This window comes from Gamsiella multidivaricata, assembly GCF_025024155.1.
Source record: "Gamsiella multidivaricata strain RSA 2152 chromosome Unknown BC939scaffold_55, whole genome shotgun sequence".
NCBI classification, from domain to species: Eukaryota; Fungi; Mortierellomycota; class Mortierellomycetes; order Mortierellales; family Mortierellaceae; genus Gamsiella; species Gamsiella multidivaricata.
In genome coordinates this window covers 169,953-189,778 of record NW_026251763.1, presented here as the reverse complement: position 1 = coordinate 189,778, position 19,826 = coordinate 169,953, and the positions used below count along the sequence as shown (strand labels likewise).

General features: G+C 47.6%; 6 protein-coding genes across 6 annotated transcripts; 1 reads left to right on the top strand and 5 right to left on the bottom strand.

The window, feature by feature from the left end:
* Positions 1–2,955: 2,955 nt before the first annotated feature.
* BC939DRAFT_458808 (thioredoxin-like protein) lies at positions 2,956–3,826 on the bottom strand. Its single transcript, XM_051556651.1, has 3 exons — positions 3,543–3,826; positions 3,304–3,437; positions 2,956–3,195 (listed from the first exon to the last, which is right to left on the bottom strand). The coding sequence occupies exons 1-3, from the start codon at positions 3,687–3,689 to the stop codon at positions 3,018–3,020; spliced, it is 459 nt and encodes a 152-aa protein (XP_051409839.1). The 5' UTR covers positions 3,690–3,826; the 3' UTR covers positions 2,956–3,017.
* A 971-nt stretch (positions 3,827–4,797) lies between these two features.
* BC939DRAFT_505309 (uncharacterized protein) lies at positions 4,798–5,553 on the bottom strand (the record flags this gene model as incomplete). Its single annotated transcript, XM_051560644.1, has 1 exon — positions 4,798–5,553. One exon carries the CDS (start codon positions 5,551–5,553, stop codon positions 4,798–4,800), a length of 756 nt encoding a protein of 251 aa, XP_051409838.1.
* A 1,080-nt stretch (positions 5,554–6,633) lies between these two features.
* On the bottom strand, positions 6,634–7,116 carry BC939DRAFT_458794 (uncharacterized protein). The gene has a single exon (XM_051556650.1). It carries the CDS (start codon positions 6,876–6,878, stop codon positions 6,657–6,659), a length of 222 nt encoding a protein of 73 aa, XP_051409837.1. The 5' UTR covers positions 6,879–7,116; the 3' UTR covers positions 6,634–6,656.
* Positions 7,117–10,324: 3,208 nt separating this feature from the next.
* On the bottom strand, positions 10,325–12,987 carry BC939DRAFT_479194 (Sec1-like protein; the record flags this gene model as incomplete). Its single annotated transcript, XM_051558827.1, has 7 exons — positions 10,325–10,524; positions 10,640–11,173; positions 11,267–11,341; positions 11,424–11,747; positions 11,845–12,357; positions 12,456–12,567; positions 12,847–12,987. The coding sequence occupies 7 exons, from the start codon at positions 12,985–12,987 to the stop codon at positions 10,325–10,327; spliced, it is 1,899 nt and encodes a 632-aa protein (XP_051409836.1).
* A 265-nt stretch (positions 12,988–13,252) lies between these two features.
* On the top strand, positions 13,253–14,679 carry BC939DRAFT_458789 (uncharacterized protein). Its single transcript, XM_051556649.1, has 2 exons — positions 13,253–13,814; positions 13,948–14,679. The coding sequence occupies exons 1-2, from the start codon at positions 13,337–13,339 to the stop codon at positions 14,661–14,663; spliced, it is 1,194 nt and encodes a 397-aa protein (XP_051409835.1). The 5' UTR covers positions 13,253–13,336; the 3' UTR covers positions 14,664–14,679.
* On the bottom strand, positions 14,680–19,636 carry BC939DRAFT_458788 (rab-GTPase-TBC domain-containing protein). Its single transcript, XM_051556648.1, has 10 exons — positions 19,166–19,636; positions 18,916–19,037; positions 18,715–18,807; positions 18,303–18,610; positions 17,499–18,223; positions 17,154–17,414; positions 16,924–17,061; positions 16,527–16,828; positions 14,918–16,431; positions 14,680–14,822 (listed from the first exon to the last, which is right to left on the bottom strand). Exons 1-10 carry the CDS (start codon positions 19,333–19,335, stop codon positions 14,733–14,735), a joined length of 3,723 nt encoding a protein of 1,240 aa, XP_051409834.1. The 5' UTR covers positions 19,336–19,636; the 3' UTR covers positions 14,680–14,732.
* Positions 19,637–19,826: the final 190 nt, after the last annotated feature.

Below are 19,826 nucleotides of genomic sequence, written 5' to 3'. Positions count from 1 at the left end.
CGGCTGTCTGTGGTCAGTTTCCCTCTGTAGCTAGTGAGGATAGTTTAGAGGGCGTGTAATGCAAGCTGGACTGAGCAAAAACATCACAGCAGCGAACGGATTTCTGGGGGACTTGCGCTGTTTGCATCTACACGGTTTCATCGTGTTCTGCACGAAGCGTGGCTTTCACCTCCCTCTTCCCTTACCAGCGTGAACTAAGCCTATGAATAAACACGTACCAATGTTGACGCTGGAACTGCAGGTCTGCGAGGGATTGAGACACTACCCTGCTGCTGAGAACCAAAAATAAAAAAGCGGGGTTGGTTTCGTATATTCATACCACATTTGTATCGTAATGTTGTTGGACCATATGAAGGGAGCCCTACCCAGGAAGGATGACAACCTGGAACGAAGCATTCAACGAAAGAATGAAATCATCATCATGTTGGTGCTGCTTAGTATGGAATGGACAATGAGAACTATTTGGGTATCACCAGCTACTTGTCGGAGACTTTTGGTCAACTAAACATGGCAGGTAGGCTGCCGAGAGTACAAAGAAAAAGGATCAACCGACCCTTAGGGCTACAAGATCCAGTTCATAGGGCACATGCATAGCCATTCCTCAATTTAAATCTCGACATCGTCCTTCGCCTGGAAAAGATTGTACGACCACGATGAAAACCACAAAAAGAGGGGGAGGCATAGAAACCAGTGTAAGAGGTAAGGGGCCGAGCTCTGGAAAGGATAGATGGACTTACTTTCTCTTCTAGTGGGTTATCAGATGTCATACATTCTCGCAGGCACTTTCCTGATTAAAGGAACCTCCGCCAGATTATCGGCCGCTGCCTCGAAATTAAGCATCGTCGCTAATTGCGGAACTCTCAGACCCAAGCATGGCCAATACAAATATAAGCGAAACCAACTTAAAAACGAGGGTTCAAAATCTAAATTCCATAGCCAGCGCGAAAGAAACTTCCAATTGTTTAAGGTCCAAATCGGGCCATTCGTGTAACCTTCGTCTGTCTTCTGAGCGGGATAGCTCTTCCCATTAACTGCATTTATATATCTTGGCATATCTAAGCACTCTTTTGTCTAGAATGGTCCTCCATGAGCATTAACTCTGGAGAAATCCCTGTGTGCCTTGCTGAGGACAATGAGCGCTGGATTTCTGATATGAACATCCATCATTATCCTCACATTGCTTGACTGTTGTTGAGAGTGTTTTTTTTCTTCCTCGCTCTTGGCCGCACCTTGTTGGAAAAGGGATTACCTGTTCTGTAGATTCCCCAGCCTCATATTGAGAAGACCTCCCTGTTTCTATCAGTTATACATTGCTTTTTTTTTTCACTAGGAACGTAGATCAGCTGTAGAATCAAAGAGAGATTTCCCCATGTGGGGTGTGCAGGGTTCTTTGAGATTTCATGCAACATACATGTGTCCCACTTGTCTACGCTTTATTCTCAACCTTGTTTTGTTTACGTCTTTGGTGGTTTAACGTATGGCCGGGGAAATGGTGAATAAGAGCGTGGCGTTTAAACAGGGGGAAATGAACCGTTGTTGGTGTCGATGCGTGCTTCCTTCTTTTTCATCGCCGCCTTTGTTTGTTGATAGTAGCCTCTTTTGCGCCATGGCAAAACTTACTTTCCTTGCGACAGTCGCGGGCGGGTTATTGTACAGGAGGAATATGCAGGCGAAGTCTAGAACAGGTTCACATCGGCAATAAATTCAGAAAAACAAAGACGCTATGTGAGAGCGAGGGAAAAAGAAAGAGAGGGAGAGAAAAAAGAGGCCCAATTGAATAGAGTCGTGGTTCATGCCCCTGCAGAGATTGCAGCTGACTTTGCATGTAGGGAGGGGGGACACATGAGCGCGGAAGAAAAAGAAAGGGAGTATAACGAAAGATGCCTACTGACAAAGGGCTAGCCTTGCATAACAAAAAAGAAAACTGTGCCACGTTTTTATGGCACAAGGTATCTTAGTAGAGAGTCCCCCCGAATCTCCCCTTGCGCGCCTGTTGCCTGTTTCGCACTACAACATTATCTAACACGATACAGACTCGGTTTACTGACTTCTCAAAGGCGTTTCAAGATGGGGCTGTAAGAACAATTTCCACTTTGACACCTACATAGCCTCACCACATGAGGCTGGGAGATGCTTGGAACTTTGCAGGCTCTTCTGAACCCAATTGCTCCGAGTGGCTGTATGTTGGATATACAGTTTACTGTCAAAATGATCTTTGTTCAGAAATAAACATGGTTCAGCACACGAACCACCCGGTCTAAGCCTGTTTTTGGTCTTTCTTACAAGCCATAATGCCCCATCTCTTCCTCCCTGGATATACATGCACTGCCATCAGTGGCTACATGGTTTGTTGAATGTATTACGCCCACTTCAATGCCTGTAAGGTTATCCACTTCAAGTAACCGACTTTCTTTGTGGATAAAGTGTTGTCAGGATGTCATATTTCGCCACTCCGTCATATCTTCGCATACCCATCTGCCTAGAACAAAAGAGACCATATATTGTACTTTGCCTCTGTATCTCGACTAGATCAGCTGCTGCGCTTTTTTTTTTCTTTTTTCTTGTTATTGCGGCTAATGCTTTTTTTTTTTTTTTTTTTTTTGGTTCGCTCGCCATCTTAGCTCACGAGGTATCCTCAAGCGAATCAAGCAGAGCTAAACGATTCAACCATGGACAGAGAAGACTAAACTGCCTTTGTTATTAAGCGGAGAAAAAAATCTTGGCGTTTTTATGTGGTTCTTCTTTGACGATTGTGCCGATACATTTTGACATGCTTGAGTGGCCACACTTAACTTTATTCCGCGGCATAGCAGTTCTGTACACCCGACTTTGGGCGTCGGATGTTGGATGGTATACATAGACATGTATTGGTCCTTTGAGAGCAGAGAATGAATTATGCGGAGATAGCATAAACACACAGGTCCAGAACCCTGTAGTTCACCGCGCTGCGAGTGGTGAATAGTGGCTGACAAGTATTTCACAGCAATTTATTGATAACTCCTTCTTTGGTGACTAATTTATTCGTCGTCCGTTCCTTCATCAGAACCATAGTCCCTACCAAAGATGGACTTTTTCTTCAACTTCCTGCTGTCCTTTTTCATATCATCCTCGATAAGGCCCGCTGTCTTAAACCGCAATTCCAACATGGCTGTCGAGAAATTATCTGTGTTTCCAAGCTCCTCGAACCCAGTCAATCTACATTCAAGAACATAAGGCGACAGGTTATTCAGTACACGATCTCCTAGTCGGAAAGAAAGAAAGAAAAAATAGAAAGAGGGATGGAAGCCTTTGAGTTGAACTTACCGATCGACAGCAATGCCGTCTGTGAATGAAATGACACAGGGTAACACTTTAACTTGTAGCTTCTCCACCAGGAACGGAGCGTTCTCCACTTTGATCTTCATGAACTTGGTTTTAAGGTGCTTCTTCGCCAGTGTCTACCGTGAGTACATCGGAGAAATGGAGCTGAATAAGTTGCTGCGCTTGTCCCAATGTGCAATTCCATATGTTGCGCCGAGTATCATCCTCTTGAACATTCGTACCTCCAGATGCCTGTCAATAATCATGCACCGTCTGAAATCCGAGTGGTAAAAGTGAATCACGCAGTGCTTGATCTTGGTAGTGATATCCATGACCTCCTTTTCGTTCGTAAGATCCTTGTATGATCCGTAGTCATATTCCTCCGTCATTTTTCTCTTTTCAATCCTTCAAAAGATGAAAGATGGCGGAATTTGTTCGTAAGACGGTGAAAGTCACTATGCGATAGATCCGCGATGGAAACATTGGAGAAACAGCTGCACTTACTCCTCTTTCAGTTCCTCGAGCCTCTGCTCACGCAGACTTGCCATGCCAAAGTCATCATTCTCTAGCTCCTCAAATAGCTCGTCGTCGTCCAGATCTTTCTCCCCTTCGTCCTCCTCTCGATCCACTGTTTCATCCTCCACAAGCCTGCTGCTATTGAGGTAGTTTTGACGGTTTGAATCTATCGTTGTACTGATGGTATCGGATAGGTTAAGTGAATCTGCCGCTCAGATGAAGATATAACAGCTGGGGAATCATCTCTTCGCCACCATGGGTTGGTTGATCAAAATCGACATTAAAGGGAAGCATCACACGCATACCTTGGTCCTGCTTTTGAAATAGGCGCTGGCTCAGTGCCAGGTACAGGTTCTGTTGTATTTTTTGGTACGGATGCTATATCGGCCATCGAGTTCAAGCAGCTAATCAATTGAAGGTTCTTGGTTCAGTGGATGAGAAGGTGGTTCTGGGGGAACCTGAGCAGAAGGTTCAAATAGTGCTGCAGTATGATTGGTTGAAATCGCGTTGTATGCAAGCCACGCATCTCCAGCCAAGTCGACTGCGCGTCTTCGTGTCATAGATCTTCCTGTCGCGTCTGAAGACAAGTGAACGATTCTGATGCTTCTGATATATAGCTTTATTTCTTGGCGGATAATTTTATGTTTGATGTATATAAATTTTTTGCAAGCAAACAACTTATTAAGAAAGAAAGAGAAGGATGAGATATAAGCATAAAGGACGGGCTGAAGCATGACAGCAAGAATATCATAGACGGTGAGGTGGGCATAAAAGGTAACACATTTGTAACATTAAAATTGGGAGAAAAGAAGAATATAAAATGCATGGGGTTATTCACATCTTTGACCGTGCCAAACAAGAAAAAAACCATTCCGGGGTAGGCCCTCTCTCCCCTGTACTGAATTTCCTGAAAAACGAAATCAACATCGACATCGGCGTGGTAGTGAAAACTCCTCTTTTCTTTTTCTTTTTTCTTTTTTTTTAGTCAAAGTCGACCAGATCGCGGCTCCTGTCGTTCATAATCTCCATCAAACTCAAAACACTGGTTAAGAGCAGAATCTGGAGACCTATCTTGTCCAGAACATTTGCCGTTGATGCGTTGGATATGAACAACTTCTCTGAGGCTCCGGTATGGCTGCTTGCCAGCTTTGCGACCTTGGTTGGTGGGCCAGCGCTTGTCGAATGACACACAAGGACGTCGGATCCTGGCGGGGAGTGGATGCCATGCTCACCACTGGCCGTCCATTGGTAGATACGACCCTCAAACTCAAAGGCCCAGCAGATATTCTGAATACCCAGTGAAGCCGGGTCGGGGGCATATCGGGGGTCCATTCGCTCGTCATCCTCATCTCCGGGCTGGTATACGGGGGGTGCCTTGAGATTACCAGCGGCGTTTTTCTCGACAGCTTTTTTGAAGGCAACCATGTCTCGGAATTGCACATTGATGTCCTTGGAGTCCGTGGTGAGGTATAGGTCCAAGAGATGTTCGCCTTTGCTCTTGACTTTGCAGACCTGGTTGCCTTTGTAGTCCTTGATTGTCATGTTGCGGCTGGCTGAGTCAGACTTTGATTGGAAGGTGTATGCCTCCTTTTTGTTTTCGGACTGGCACTTGATTTTGGTTGCCAGGAGCCCTACGGCTGTGAGAGTGAATGTGGTGGTGGGATTCATGGAGGGAGCGAAAGGTGGGGGTTCGTTGCGGCTACTGAGGATGGCTGGAGGAGGTCGAGACAAGGGCATAGGCGCGTGGAGGGGGGTCTGTTTCTTGAAGAAGACCAGTTGGATCAGTTGTATATGGGTGAGAGTATGAAGCACCGGAACTGGTGTACTGGCCGGGATGGGATGAAAATTTATCTAAGGGAACACAAAATGAAGCACGAATTGACATTAGATGGCGCCATGCGGGGATTAATGTGCTCTGGATGAGGATTGAAGGTATGAACGAGCAGGAGGTGCACAAGCGTGCGCAAGACTCAGGCATGGCTGCATGCATGTTTTACTTTGTTATTGGAGAAGGGTGTTAAACGAGACGAAGATGAACGAAAGGACATGCTGTGTGGTACCCGCAGACGAGGGCAGGGATACTATTTATGACCCTGAAAAAAAAGATAGGGCAAGTGTGCGTGAGAGGTGGGAGTCGAGGAGGATTTGACTAGAAGCCCAGAAGAGAGTAAGAAACAAGGACCAAGGCTCAAGGGACAACGGATCAGCGAGGGCGGCTCAGAGTGGGGTACTGGGGAGTGATGAGAATGATATCGTGGGGTTGTGGGTCGTTGGGACATCCTCTTGCTCGAAAAAATACCTCCCGATATAATGTTCTCTTTCAAAGTGCTCAATCCTCAAACAACCCCGTCTGAGCCAAGATGGGCACGATACAGCAACAAGATCCAGCGGCGAAATGAAAATAACGAGAGGTGAAAGTGGATACGGAAAAAGGAGTAAGGTTAAGGATACACTTTAAGCACAAGGCGATAATGAATGGCAATGAACACCATGGCTAACGCCCTTGCCCCTGAAGGCGACAAAAGGGCGAAGGTCACCAAGACCAATCTAAGACACCGCTAGCAGGTTTGGATCCAACGATCTACATTTCTAGCCTCTTCTCAGACGTGCTTGGACTCATAGTTCAGTGCTCCGATCCCGCCTGTCACGACAGTTTAAAAGAAGTATGAAAATATAAAGATATAAAAATATAAAAGTGTGATGGCAGTCCAGTCGTCTGCTACTTACAGAAATTTGTAGGACGATTGATATGGATTGGGGTGATAGCAGTGAGTTGTGAGTAATGGGAGTAAAGTAGAGAATGAAGACCAGAAAAGTTGGGGGGAGGGATGAATGAAATGTCAACGGTATAAATGCTTTTTTTTTTTTGCAACGAGTCGCGTCGAAAGAACCAGGAGAAGTGTATCTGTGCGCGCTAACAGGAACGATTGAATAGAATGCAATTGAAATATCATATCCTCAACATTGCAGGATATTACATAGGGACAACATCGAACCATATGGGACAGAGCGGCAGAGAGCGTTGGCCCTAGCAGGACTCGACCAGAGAACAAGGGATGCATTGCAGCAAGCAAGCATTTTGTTATGTAGCGATTTCAACCCAGATCCTATCCCGATGCTGCTCTGTTTGACATGGCAGTAATTCCATGACTCCTTTACTTCTTCCTATGCTGTTGTTCATAACATGCCAGTATCTCTTTTTCGTGGACCGACCGAAGCACTCGGGAGCGAAGCTGAATTGCGCATGGGCTATATTAATGCAGGTAAAGTAGAAAAAACAAAGCAGGCAATAAAACATCCCCACCCCCAAGTTAACCAAAAAAAAAGGCTATTAATGCATTAAGGAAAACAAACTATCTACGCATTGTGTGCATGCTAAGACCAGGTCAGGGGCAACAGCTATGTGCCAGTCCACAAATTGCTGGCGATCGGTACAGTCATTCTCGTCACATAGCAAAGCAAGGCAAGCTAATGCAAAAAAAAAAAAAAAAAAAAAAATATTACCCAGCTTTAGGATATGCAGTCTATGCGACTCCCTTTTTCGATAGTAAAACACGCTCGGTATTCCGTTAGGGAGAATTTCATTGCGGGATCCCATTCTGCGCCAGTAGACAGAGCGAGCAAGGGAATGAAAATCCGGTGAATGTTGTTGCTAGTGACAGATCGAGGGGTAATGGGAGATGTACCATTGCGGATCCATCCAGCCCTCTCAAGTAACTCACGCATTTATTTACTGGACCGAATTGAATGGGCTCAAAAGGTACTTCAAAAGGGGCAGGAAAAAAATTGCTATGTTATCCTTCCAGATTCACGCGCACGATCTAAGCAATTGAGTGGTATTAACAGCTATCGTCTATACAGCCTTGTCCTTATTCGTTCCCTTGGCTATAACCTGAATATTTACTCTTGTGTTCACGTTGTTACCTGGGTCCTACCCCGCACCACAAAACGAGGGCACCTCGTCCGTGAGCACATTGGCTCAATCAAGAAGTAAGAGGATATCCTGCCTGCATCGAGCATTAAATCCAGGTCGACAAGAGGGAGAAGTCACTCGAGCGCACCAACACAGCCGAAATCACTTTGCTATATAGGAGGAATTCCGATTCAAATGGCCCCCGAATGCACTCTATACCCCTTTGATTATTGGGATTGTAGGGTGCGGAACAAAGAAGCATAAAGGAGGTAGGGAGTATGAAGGGAATGGATGGCTTCTTTGGCCCTTAGCTGGCTTCTTGTTTTGTTTGCTCGCACCTTGGAATGAATAGAAAGGTTTGCATTATTGCAAGCCCATGTCTCGTGCATCTGTCCTTGACTGTGAATGTTTCTACGGGGTGCTTAGCTTGGCCACGAAATAAAAGAACAAGTGCTTGATCGGAAGGGAACGCATGTCCCGCGCCGATCTTCGCTTTTTGTGCTACTGTTGCCGATCAAGATGGTGTGGACATTGGGCATACTTCATGTGCATGGCATGAGACACAACAGTGTTACAACAAAGATCTAATTGACAGGGGCCTCGCGTGGCGGGCGATGCACCACTAATACCAATTCATGCCTCGGCGTTTTATCCGGCCCATGTACAAGTGCCTATTAATGAATAGCCAAGGATAGTGACTAAACACAGCAACTATGGAAGGGTTAAACTTGTGCACAGGCTCAACAACGTTCCTGAATCTGAATCTGAATCTATGTCTGCATCTTTTGAATGCGTTATTTATACACTGAGATCTGATTGTTTGTTTGCCTACTTGAACTTTTACTTTGCACAAGGACGGAAAAGCAAGGGGGCAAGGTCATTAATACGAAGACCGCAACTGAACATAGTCTACCAACGGGTTACATTTTGCAAAAATGAACGGCGTCTTTCTATTTTGTTTGACAAACGACCCCGGTCACCTGCAATTGTTGTCACCCTTTTTCTGCCCGCGATCGAATCGATGTTCGCGTTGATGCTTTGCACACCCACCGTCGTAGTCGTTTGCCACCATCTACACAGACTCATTCATGCAGCAGCAAAAGCAACAGCAATGCACAGTCTTTACATAGTTCTAAAGAGAGGGGGTCGATATGCTTTGTCTTACATCTAAAGGCAAGCAATACTCGTGGAAGGGTCATCAGCGGATCTCCAGTGTTTTCTTTTTTTTTTTTTTTTTTTTTTTTTTTTTGGCTGTAGCCCGCAGCTGCATGTTCTCTTAAGACAGCAAAAGGGACCAAGGACAAGATTTACCTGTGCCCCAAGGGCAAACGGCGTCAGGGTCGCGCTTTTTTTGCTTGATTGAGCCGGTCCTTCCATTTAGGTTGACCAGAATCGAGCCTCACAGTAACAGTACGGAGCGCTGAAGGATAGTGTGGTGTTCTTTGTCTCTGCTCTGCATTCTTTTTTTGACTAATTCATCTAGCTGACGCTGCCACGGATCCAGAAAGTCGTGTCGACACCTCCAATGGAAATGCCAGACTGTACTATAATATAACCGATTGAAATGACAAGAACATTGACCCACCATGGTCGAGAGGATAGTCTATGGGCGGGGACCCGCGCTCCCGGACAAGGTTGCTTCACCCCAACCAATAATCCCATTGATCTGCCTTTTGCTTTGCTGCTGTGAAAATTCATGCGCATACACAAACACGCTGTGGCCTGTAGTTCCCAGCCTCCCTCGCCCCCTTTCTTTTCTTTTCTTTTCATTACCCCCCTACAAACCATTCATCCTCCAACTGTCTGTTTAAATGGGTGCCCCGAGCGAGTGAGCAGGGCGCGAATGCTGAATGCTTCAAATCAGGGAAAAGCCGTTGAGAAGAATAAAAAAAAAAAAACGGGGGAAGGGACCTTCTCATGGGCTCTCAGCCACGCCTTTTTTTTAACTTTTGAAGGGTATCGCACATGGCGCACCCAGAAACGAAGCTAATCAAAGGCACCATTTGCCCGCGACTAGGGGAATAAAAAAATGCGCGTCTCAACACAGCTAGTCAGTCCGACTTACGAGAAAATGACCCGTGTCTTCTCAAGAACCTCTCCTTAACCTCCTACCCAGGCTGCGCAGGACTTCACATGCATCTCGCATAGCTGTTCCTGCCGCGCTCTAAAGCACTCTGCCTCCCCCACCCTTCTTTACCTTCCTTCGTTCCTATGTTCCTCTATTCCTTTCACCTTTCGCCCTTGGATCCACTTCTTCAGATCCTGCCGGCTGGGGTCCTTGACCTCGCTTTTTTACACAAACAAATAATACCCTCGACGGCGCTGTCTTGTTTCCCTTTCTGTTTCTGCATGAATGCCCGCCGTCACCCTTGCCCGCTAGAAACATGCAGCAGGACACATGTCCATGCGCATCTATTCAGTTCAACCCTTTATTCGAGAGCACAGGCATCGGTAGCCTATGTAGTTAATGCACATGTACGCTGCTCGGTCCCCTTCATTGAGTCCTCGTTTATTCATGGCCTGCTTGATTTAGTGTCGGCTCTTGCAAGTGCTGCGGACGAAATATTCGTTAGGTTTATCCTTTCAGCTCAATCGTCATGCAGAAGCATGGAGGTCTGGAACTTTTTGCACAAGCGAGTCCACCAGCGTATTGCCGTTCAAAATCTGTGTGGTGCAAATCACAAAGTCGCGTTGACCTCCCTCTTGGGAGGCCAAGAATCGGGTGGCCGATACCTCCGTAAATGTGCATCCTCCGAGGAAGAATACGAGCGAGATTCTTGGCTGGCCATTTGATCCTATTTCAGAATACATATGTGTAAGTGTCCGATTGCTGTGCTCTCTGATGTCTTGGACCAATTAATGGTCCCCAAAAAAAAAAAAAAAAAAAAAAAAAAAAAGAGAGACACTTACTCTTCGAAGACAGCGGTTGGCCGTCATCCACGCGTTGCTTTTCATCAAACGTCCGCCCAGGGAGCATGCGCAGCACATCCTCAAAGCCCTTCCATCCATTTCCACCCCCAAGACCGAGGCCCTTTCCGCCAGCCCCCCCAGCCTGCTTTCCATCCCTGCCCCGCTGCACCACACATTGAACCAGTCTCACACTGAGAGGTGCATATCCAGAATAAACGTACGAGATATCGTTTGGCGCGTGCTCATTCACTTCATCCACAATCAAGGATAAACTGCGGCGCACAAGGCTGTAGGGGTTCTTTGTCACTACTTGCTTCGTCAGCATACCCAGACGACGCAAATTTTCTAGCGTCTGAATGTGCTCGAATCCATAGGCCTCCAGAATCTCCTTCTTAAAGAATTCAAACTGCTTAGGCTTCAGTCCGTTATTGACGAGCGAGTAGAGGCAGAGCAAACGAAGGACCTGGACAAGCGGTGCTTGCTTATTGATCATTTCCTCGATATACTCCGGCTCCTTGTTGGTCGCAATACCAGCTACGATGTCTGCATAAAAGACAAAAGAAAAGGCGTTAAAAAAAGGGAGCGCAAACAACAGTTGTCCATATGCTGCGATACAACGGCACGTACTCTGTTGAACCTCCAGAATTTTGTTAAAGTCGTCCGTCATTGTGTAGTCCATGATCTGTTCTGCGAGCGATGTATCTGTTTGTCGTCGAGCAATAGCGTTAGTAAAAATCGCTGTATATGGACAATATGATCCCCTCGTTAATGTGGGACTACTTACGAAGACGAAGAGATTGGTGCTCTGCAGCCAGTCCGCCCATCTTCACAATAAACTGCCGAATTTGCGGCACAGTCTTGGCGTTGTGTCGCTCCTCATAGTCTGCGTTGATACGCTTCGCCACTTTGTTTAGTAGACCTCCGACGACCGCAAAGTTGAGGTCACGGATTTCGCTAAACAGCTTGTCACCCCCATTGAGCGGGACCTTCTTCTTTCCTGGGACTGTCGTCCCTGAACCTGAACCTGAACCCATAGGTCCACCTGCTGATCCAGCTCCTGTTGGAGCAGGCGCTGAACTTACCAGACTTGCATCAACCCCGACAAAGGCTAGTATCAGATAACGAAGAAAACGGTCAACTGACACAATACCAGCAATCAAATCCTTTTACGGGTTCTATAGTCTGAGCATCAAAGTCAGACTTACAGTTCTTGATGTGGAAAATCTCGTCGATCAGTCCCTCATATGTCAATTGTGTGCAAAGCGGTGTGACCATATCCACGCTACGGTCAATAATAATCAAGGAGTCGATATTCTGGGACATCTGCGTCGTCTGTGAGGCGTCCAGGTCGTCCACGGCCATCTCGCGCCTCATCCGGAGCATCATGTCGCAGAGCGCCTTTGAGTAATCACCCTTTCCGAGGATACGTGGGAACCAGCCATAAATTCCTTGCAGCCGCATGAGAGCTTTGGCAGCATAGTAAATCGAAGTGGTGTCCTGATCGAGATATAGTTCTTTGAAGGTCGAGTCCCACTCCAGGCTTAAAAGATCGTCCTCCAGAGGGATCAAATCCAGGTGATATTCGCCCTTGGTGATTTCGCCAAAAACTCCCTCATCCTCCAGGACTTTTTCGCAAAGTGCAGTTCGCCTTGGCACAAAGAAGAGGGAGTATGTGTAAGGTCCTGCTTGAGATTCCCTGGTGTGAGTATGAATATGTTCTATGTAAAATAAAAGCGAGAGTTCCTCACGGTCAGAGCCAGGTAAGCGGTATATTTCTTTCATGGCCCACTCTGTTGGATTAATATCTCCTCTTTACCTGCGATGTACTTCATATAGTTGACTTGGGGTCGACAGATATAGATGAGGTTCTTGCAGTCCGTCTCCAATGGTCCCGCCTGAAGGTGGTATATTTTCTCAACGCCATGATCCTATGAAACACAGAAATGGCCAGCAAGTGTCAGCGCCATCTTCCTTCTTTGCGATGCCGTATCCGGTCCACAGCATCCCAGTACCATGTTCCTGGACTTGCCTTCAACAGCGCAAATTCTGCGATAAGACTCAATGGTCCACTGAGATTGGGATCCAGCACCAGTCCTTTCTTGCCTTGAACCTGTTCTCAACCAGCGTGGATCGTAGTCGACGATGTTAGTCGCGGCATTATCATTGAATATAAGGACTTTAGCAGAGGCTGAATGAAGGCGCCGTACCGAGTCAAGCACGTTGACCAGCTCCTTGCGTGCCAGGTCGCGGAGAGAGTCGATGTTCAAGGAGCTGTGGCCCAGATGAGCCCCCGTTGGCTGGGCAGGTGTGGAAGCAGCGGCGACTGCAGCGGCTGTTGATGTAGACATGGCGTGCGTCCTGTTGATGTGCTGTCTGTCTGTCCTGCCACGAGCGAAGGTGAATGAGGTGAATGCGGGGATGATTCAACGAACCCAACGGCCTGGGTCAAGTTCACGCGTGCTTGTGACGGGCAGCACTGAACATCCTTCCGCTCTCTGGGCGATGCTCCCTATGGGCCTCAACGCGGGCCCCTGTGACCACAGCGCGCGCGCGTGCGGCATTTGTAACAAAAGGGGTCGGCACGCCTCCTCCCTCGATACTCCTTCTTCTCACACCACCGCTCTCCTCCAACCCCCCTCAGTGCTTTATCTTCGCTGTTTCCTCATTCGCTCCGCTTTATCTGTATATCATTGCGACATGGCCTCAGCACCACGTCGGTTGAGCGACTCGGCCTCGTCGTCAGCCCCGCTCAGCAGCCGGCATCAGAACTATGGCTCAGTCACAGCCGCGGATGCAGCAGCAAGCGAAGGCGGCAGGATGGGCGCGGGAACAGGCGATTTGGTCTCAGGGCCCTGGCAAGGCTCAAGAAACTCGACTGTTCGGCGATCTGTTCTTATTACAGTTCCTGATCAAGACGACAACGCATCCGTCTCTTCAAGGTCCTCGTTCTCAACTTATTCCTCCTCCTGCTCTTCCACAGATTCTCTGCTGCCCGGGAAACACCGAACTTCGTCTTCTGGAAAGACAGATGTCGGCGATGTAGACAATGTCAGTTCGAGGCAGCTGTTTTGGACCTATGTTGCACTGTCCCCAATATTGCTGTCCATCTGGGTCGTCTTTGCCGCTCTGCTACTATTACTTCCATCTGTTGATAATGACTCTATCGTGCGCTGGGGTAAGCGTTCTCTTCATTTGTGCCTTGCTCAGTCTCTGTGCGTGTGGATTTGACAATGCCCCTTTCCATCTCGCGGACACACATGATCAAGTGCGCTAACAACATCCAAACAATAAACACTGTGCTACGATAGATCGATTCGTAGTTGGCATGGTCGGCTGGGCGGCCGCATTCGCGTCTAGGAGGCCGCTCTTTTCACTCTTTTACAAGGTCCTCCATATAGACGGACTTCTGTGCGAGTTGTCCACGCTGTTCTCGGCCGGCCTGCTAGAGGAAATCATTCGACTGGGGATCATTACAGCGCTGAGCATAGAAGCGGATTTTGGCGCCGTATATTGGCTGGGACTTGGCTGGTCAGGCATCGAAACCCTGTACTATATCGGGCAGTCGCTAGTCTATACGCGATGGATTTCGGACGATGATTACCGCTCTGTACTCACCAGCAACAACAGAACATCTGCTACGTCCGAATCAACAGCGGCGGCTGTCGTGGATATTAATGACATCGAAAACGGCGTCAAGGATACAGGGGACGAAGATGATATGGATACAAAAGACAGGGTTGTTGCCGCACAGGAGGCCAGGCATCTATTGGGCATTGATCGTCCATGGTGGAGTCTTATGGGACGAACTTCTAGCATGATGGTGCACATTGGCCTGTGCTGTTGGCTGGGTTACTCTGGATGGAAGTTGCTGCTCCCAGCTGCCTTGATCCATGGCATCTTGTATGTCATATGGGGAGTACTCATGCCAGATCGTTGGAGTGTCCCTGCAACTTCATACGGAACCCTGATGGCAGCAATGGGCATCTTCTTGATTGGGCTTGCGCTCTATGGCGAGATTATTTGACATAATTGTAAATAAATATCTGTTCAGGTTTATTTTGTATGTATATATGAATGCACGAGATTAGGCGTATTATAGGCTTGCGGTATCGGCGGCTCCAGCTACAGAGGTCAGTCCGAGATCCTTCTTTCCACTGCTTTCCAGATCGAATTCTGTCAGGAACTAGAATTTGACCATACAAATACAAGAGAAAACGTTAGATGTTGAGAAGAAATTCTGGGTATCAATGAGAGTGCGTGTCACCCTGCAAAGCCTACCTTATCGACCTCATCAAGCAAATCGTCGCCTTCGCCGTCCTCTTCTTCGTCCTCGTAGTCTTCATCATCCTCATCTTCGGTCCGGTCAGCACTCTTGTCTTTATCCTGTACGGGTTTAGAGCTCTTCTCGTCCGAGTCGATCTCGCCTTTATCGACAGACTTGGTACCATCCATAGTCGAATTTTCGGGGAGGGGTGCTGACGATACAGAAGGAGGCGTCGCGGAGTTGGGTATGCCTGGAGTAGATGGCTGTGATCGATTCCTGCTTTGAATCCCGCCTGCAATGCTGCCTGCAAGCTTCCTTCCCTCGGACAACAACGAATCAAAGACCTCCCTCGCAAACAGGCCACGCTGACGATCAATGGGCTCCAGTAACTTGAATGAACTGGCGAAACCAGAGTCGAAAAATTTCTCTAATGATTCGTCTGCCAGGACCACCATGCGGAAACTAGGGAGTGACATTCGGATCTCGGGCTCTTCGCTCGCATTGGCTGACTTTTCTTTAGAGGATTCCTTAACGTCTTCTGTAGGTGTACTTTCTCCCTCTTTAACTTTCTTTTCGTCCGAAACATCAGAGGTGCTGTCCTCGTTAGCGTCCTTCTCCGCGTCCACAGTTTCGCTGGGCTCTGCTTCCTCCTTGGGTGTCTCGACCTTCTCCGCAAACTCGAATGCGTTGCGGATGAAATTCGAAATGGCTCCCAGATACGTATCGCCGTCGTCGAATCGGAAAATGAACAGCAGACTCTCTGACATGCCCAAGATCTCATCACGACTCAGTGCTCCATCCTTGTTCAAGTCGTGCAACTCAAAAAAGAACTGCATACGTGTCATAAGGTCGCCGTTGATCATGTCGTCCAGCCCAGTCGTGATTTGCTGCAGAGAGAGCAAGCCTGTACCATTTTGATCAAACCGCTCAAACAGCCGATTAATGAAATGTCTGCCCACAATCTGCCGACGTTCCCGAGCAGTCGATGTGGTCGAGTTGGACCCCCGTCTGCGATGATGTGGGGAGCCATTGAAGGAAATGGCATCGCCCGCCTCTGTCTGGTCATCCTCAACCTGCGCCCAGTGGGCAATGCTTCCTAAGAAGGACACAAACGTAGTCGCATCCAGGGTTCGCGCATTCTCCTGCTTATTGGAGCCACGGGCTTGAGGGCGGCCGTAGAACAACGCATTGTAAAACCTGTCGTAGATAACGCCCATCTCGTCCTTTGAGAACTTTCCAGGGTTGATGTTCCTAAGCGTACTACGCTTAGTGAAACTTCCGATGTTGTGAACGACCTTAAGCTGATGGTTCCTGCGTAATTCTGCTACGAGCTCCGGTGTCACAGATTCAAATTCCTTGTAGGCGACTAACATCAACTCGTTGAATTTTGTCAGTACCCGCGCCTTTGGATTGGTGCTGTTGGGAAACGCTGACTGATCCAGGGTATTAAAGTAATTTTTCAGGACGTCCATGAATGCCCCATCGTCTCGGGATGCAAGCAATTCATCGCCGTTGACCTTTAAGATAGCTATTTGTTCATAAGATAAAGCAATCGAGGCAGTTAGTACATAGTCAAGCTTGGTTTGAGCTAACACCAAATCAATGATATGATCTGCCGCTTACCCAAGCTAATCTGGAAAAGTACTTTGGGTCCTTCGAAGAAGAAGCAATCGAGGACTCTGAAGGCGTAAATGAGCGGCATCGAGTTGATAAATAGACTGAGGAACCATGGAAGACAGGCCACGGAGAGCTGGACATCGACTTTTTTCAAGTGCTTGCTTAGGATAGGCATGGTCTTCTCCAGCAGATGCTCAAGAATAGTCTGGTCCAATAATGCACCGTACATGGACGTGCTGTAGTAGCCCGGCAGAAGGCGATCGCACAACACGTTCAACGTCCAGAAGGCCTGCTCCTCGCTCTGATAGCTACATTACCAACAACAACAAAAAAACCTTCATTAGGGAAATCCATTCAATCTGCGGCTTCAGAAATATGATTTGCAGAGTCAAATACTACTTACATCAAGATGGCGCTTGTAACAATATTCATTGCCTGACAATAGCCAAGGTCTGGATTCTTCCAAGCATATGCACTTAATACATTTCGAAGGCGGTTGATGCCTTGATTGGCCTGATATGCCTGGTATTCCGGTAATGATCTATGCGAGGAAAACATAAAGCTTAGTAAGTCGATAAAAGACACGCCGCCCTTGGCACTTGTGGAACTACAGAAAGAGGGCAGTGCATCAACCTGTTCAAGTCCTTCTCGATTTCTTCCAGCGATAGGGACATCTTGCCCTCGTTATCTTTGAGCAGTCTAGCATATTCTCCGGGATTCATCGAACGGAGAAAGAGCGATCCAGAACATGCCTCCCAAATCTCTCCACGAAGTTTGTTCGGAAGTCCAACGCGAATAAGTTTCGGAAATGTGGCGACCTTGGTCATTGTTAGGTTTCGTCCATTATCTTTCAAGTACTGAAGCCAGAGCTTGGTCTTGCTCTTGTTCTTAAGCCTAAAGATAGAATAGCGACATCATGATCAGAACAGCTCTAGGAGTTGCAGATCAAAATGAAAATCGTTGTGAATCGCATCTTACTTTTTGGGGTCGCCCGGGAACTCAAAAATCCATCCGAGTCCAGAGTCTTTCTCAGCAACATCGGGGCGATCGGCTAAAAGCGCCTCTGAGAAACAGGTGGCGAGAAATGGCTTCAGCGCTCGCATCGCCCTCACTTGCAGTTTCAAATTAGTCTTGAGGGTGCCGCAAAATTTCTCACACTGCGTTCTGGGTCCGTTGAGGCGGAAGACAATTCTCATCTGATGCCATGTCAAAATGTTGAGTGCGTACATGGCGGAGCGCGAGTTCATTCTCTCGACACGACGGATGGTGTACAGAGGCAATGCAAGTAGACAAGGGTTTGCATCCGCGCAAATGAAGCAAAGGAAGGATTCAGACAAATATAGTCGCCCGTGATACATCTCAGTTTTATCTCCCTGGACCATAGTTGCACTTGATTCTTCCATGAGATGCTCAGATGTTGGCAAGGTGAATCGCTGCTGGAACTGACTGTCCCTCTTCTGTTCCTCGAGACCTAACCGCAGGGGTCGAGTGGTCGGTGCAGGAGGATACGACGACTCGGTGCCGTCTAAGCTGTCGACATCCACAGAGAATACATCCTTGACGCTCTCTGAATCATCTCCGTTAGACATTCCGGGTGCATGCTCCAGTGCCGTACTCCTCAGCAAACGTTCCATAGTCAAGGTGGTCAGTTGGACCAGCATATCGTACGTTTCATCGCGATGAAAAAGGTTGGAAAAGAAATACTGCGCATTGTTAGCAGATCAGTTAAAGACAGATGCAACATAATGAGACAAATAAGCATCAGCGGCAGGGAACACGTACCTCCTGTTCATCCTTCATGACGACGCGAATGGCATCAGCAAAAACACCTCGTTTACTCTTTTCCTTTTGAAGATCGCCAATATCCTTCAGCTCCAAAAAGATCTTTGTCTCCATCCCAAGCATGAACGAATAAAAGCATAGGTAATTCTCCGAGATATACATCCAGCCCTGATTCATCATCTTGCCGTGATATGAACACGAGTAATAGCTGACGAGTCGTTCTGAGGGCAGGACATTGAAGGTCTGGCGAAAAGCACGGGAGGCGCTTCTGACCTTCTCATCCGAGGTGATATCGTCCGTTCCCTTATCTACAATCGTAGATACGCAATCCTTGTCAGTCGCCGCCGATGATCAATATAAATCATTTGTGCAACGCGTGCTTTTTGCTACGAGAAATAAACAAGGCACTAACCCGCTCGTGTCACAAGCGACCGAATCTTTGTCAATACCCATTCTTCCTTTTCCTGAGCATCATCCAGAACTTGTAGTCCAACCACAAAGTTGTCTAGGACATCGAGAGATGTCAATGAGTTTGATAGTGAGAATAATATTAGCTGGCATTTACAAACACGCGTTATGCACGTTCAAATCGCTTACATCTTCTCTAACCTACCCTGCACCCAGCTCCAGGCCTGATCTATGCTCTTTTGTGTCTCTGCCTCGGCAATCATCAGCGCTTGAGCGTTGACTTGACGCCGAAACAGAATTCGAAACGGTGCCTGTTTGGTGTCGAAGCTACCAATTGCATCGAAGATCATTGGGTGAGCATTCAGGCTATGCTTCTGTATAAATAGCAATTTGCAACTGGCCATTGTCAATCGGTACCATCCACAGCGGACAATACCATCCCACTTTACACTTACACATTTTGGATGGTACCCAGAAACGAGTTCAAAAACTGGCTTTTCGAGGCCTTTGTACGCTGGAGCACAAAGTTTTCTGTAGACTGGACGGTGTCAAAGAGCGGATTGTACTGATCGCAGGGCGTGGGGAGGATGAAGACGTGCTGCGGCGGCTTCTGATGAAGGGCCATGGTTCGGTGTCGGGAGGGAGGGACGCGGTAAGTGGTGGAGCGATGAGGTGTAAACGGCGGCAGTTGTGGGAAGTATGTTCTATTTTTGCGGCGGTATTATGCTCTTGCTCTTCCGGCGTGTCGCTGTTTGTAGCAACAGCCCAAGGACAGAAAGAATGGCACGGGAGAATGAGAGAATGAGAGTGATGGGAGAGAAGAAGAAGAAGGGCTGGCGCCAGTAGAGCTTTTGAGTGTGATGACAAGAGTGGAGTAGGAAATGAATTGTGTGCTACAACAACAAGAAAAGAAGAAAAGGAGTGTGTAAAAGGCTTCAGGAAGAAAGAGGGAGCGAGACACCACACTAGCACTCTCACTCCATTACGGGCAGTCACAATTCCATGGCCTCGGTGGTCCTTTCAGCCCGTACTTTATGGACGTGGAGAAAAGACTGTGGAATGAATGGTATCTGGAGAGCCCTCAAATAAAAAATAGACCGTTTGTCCTGCGCGATC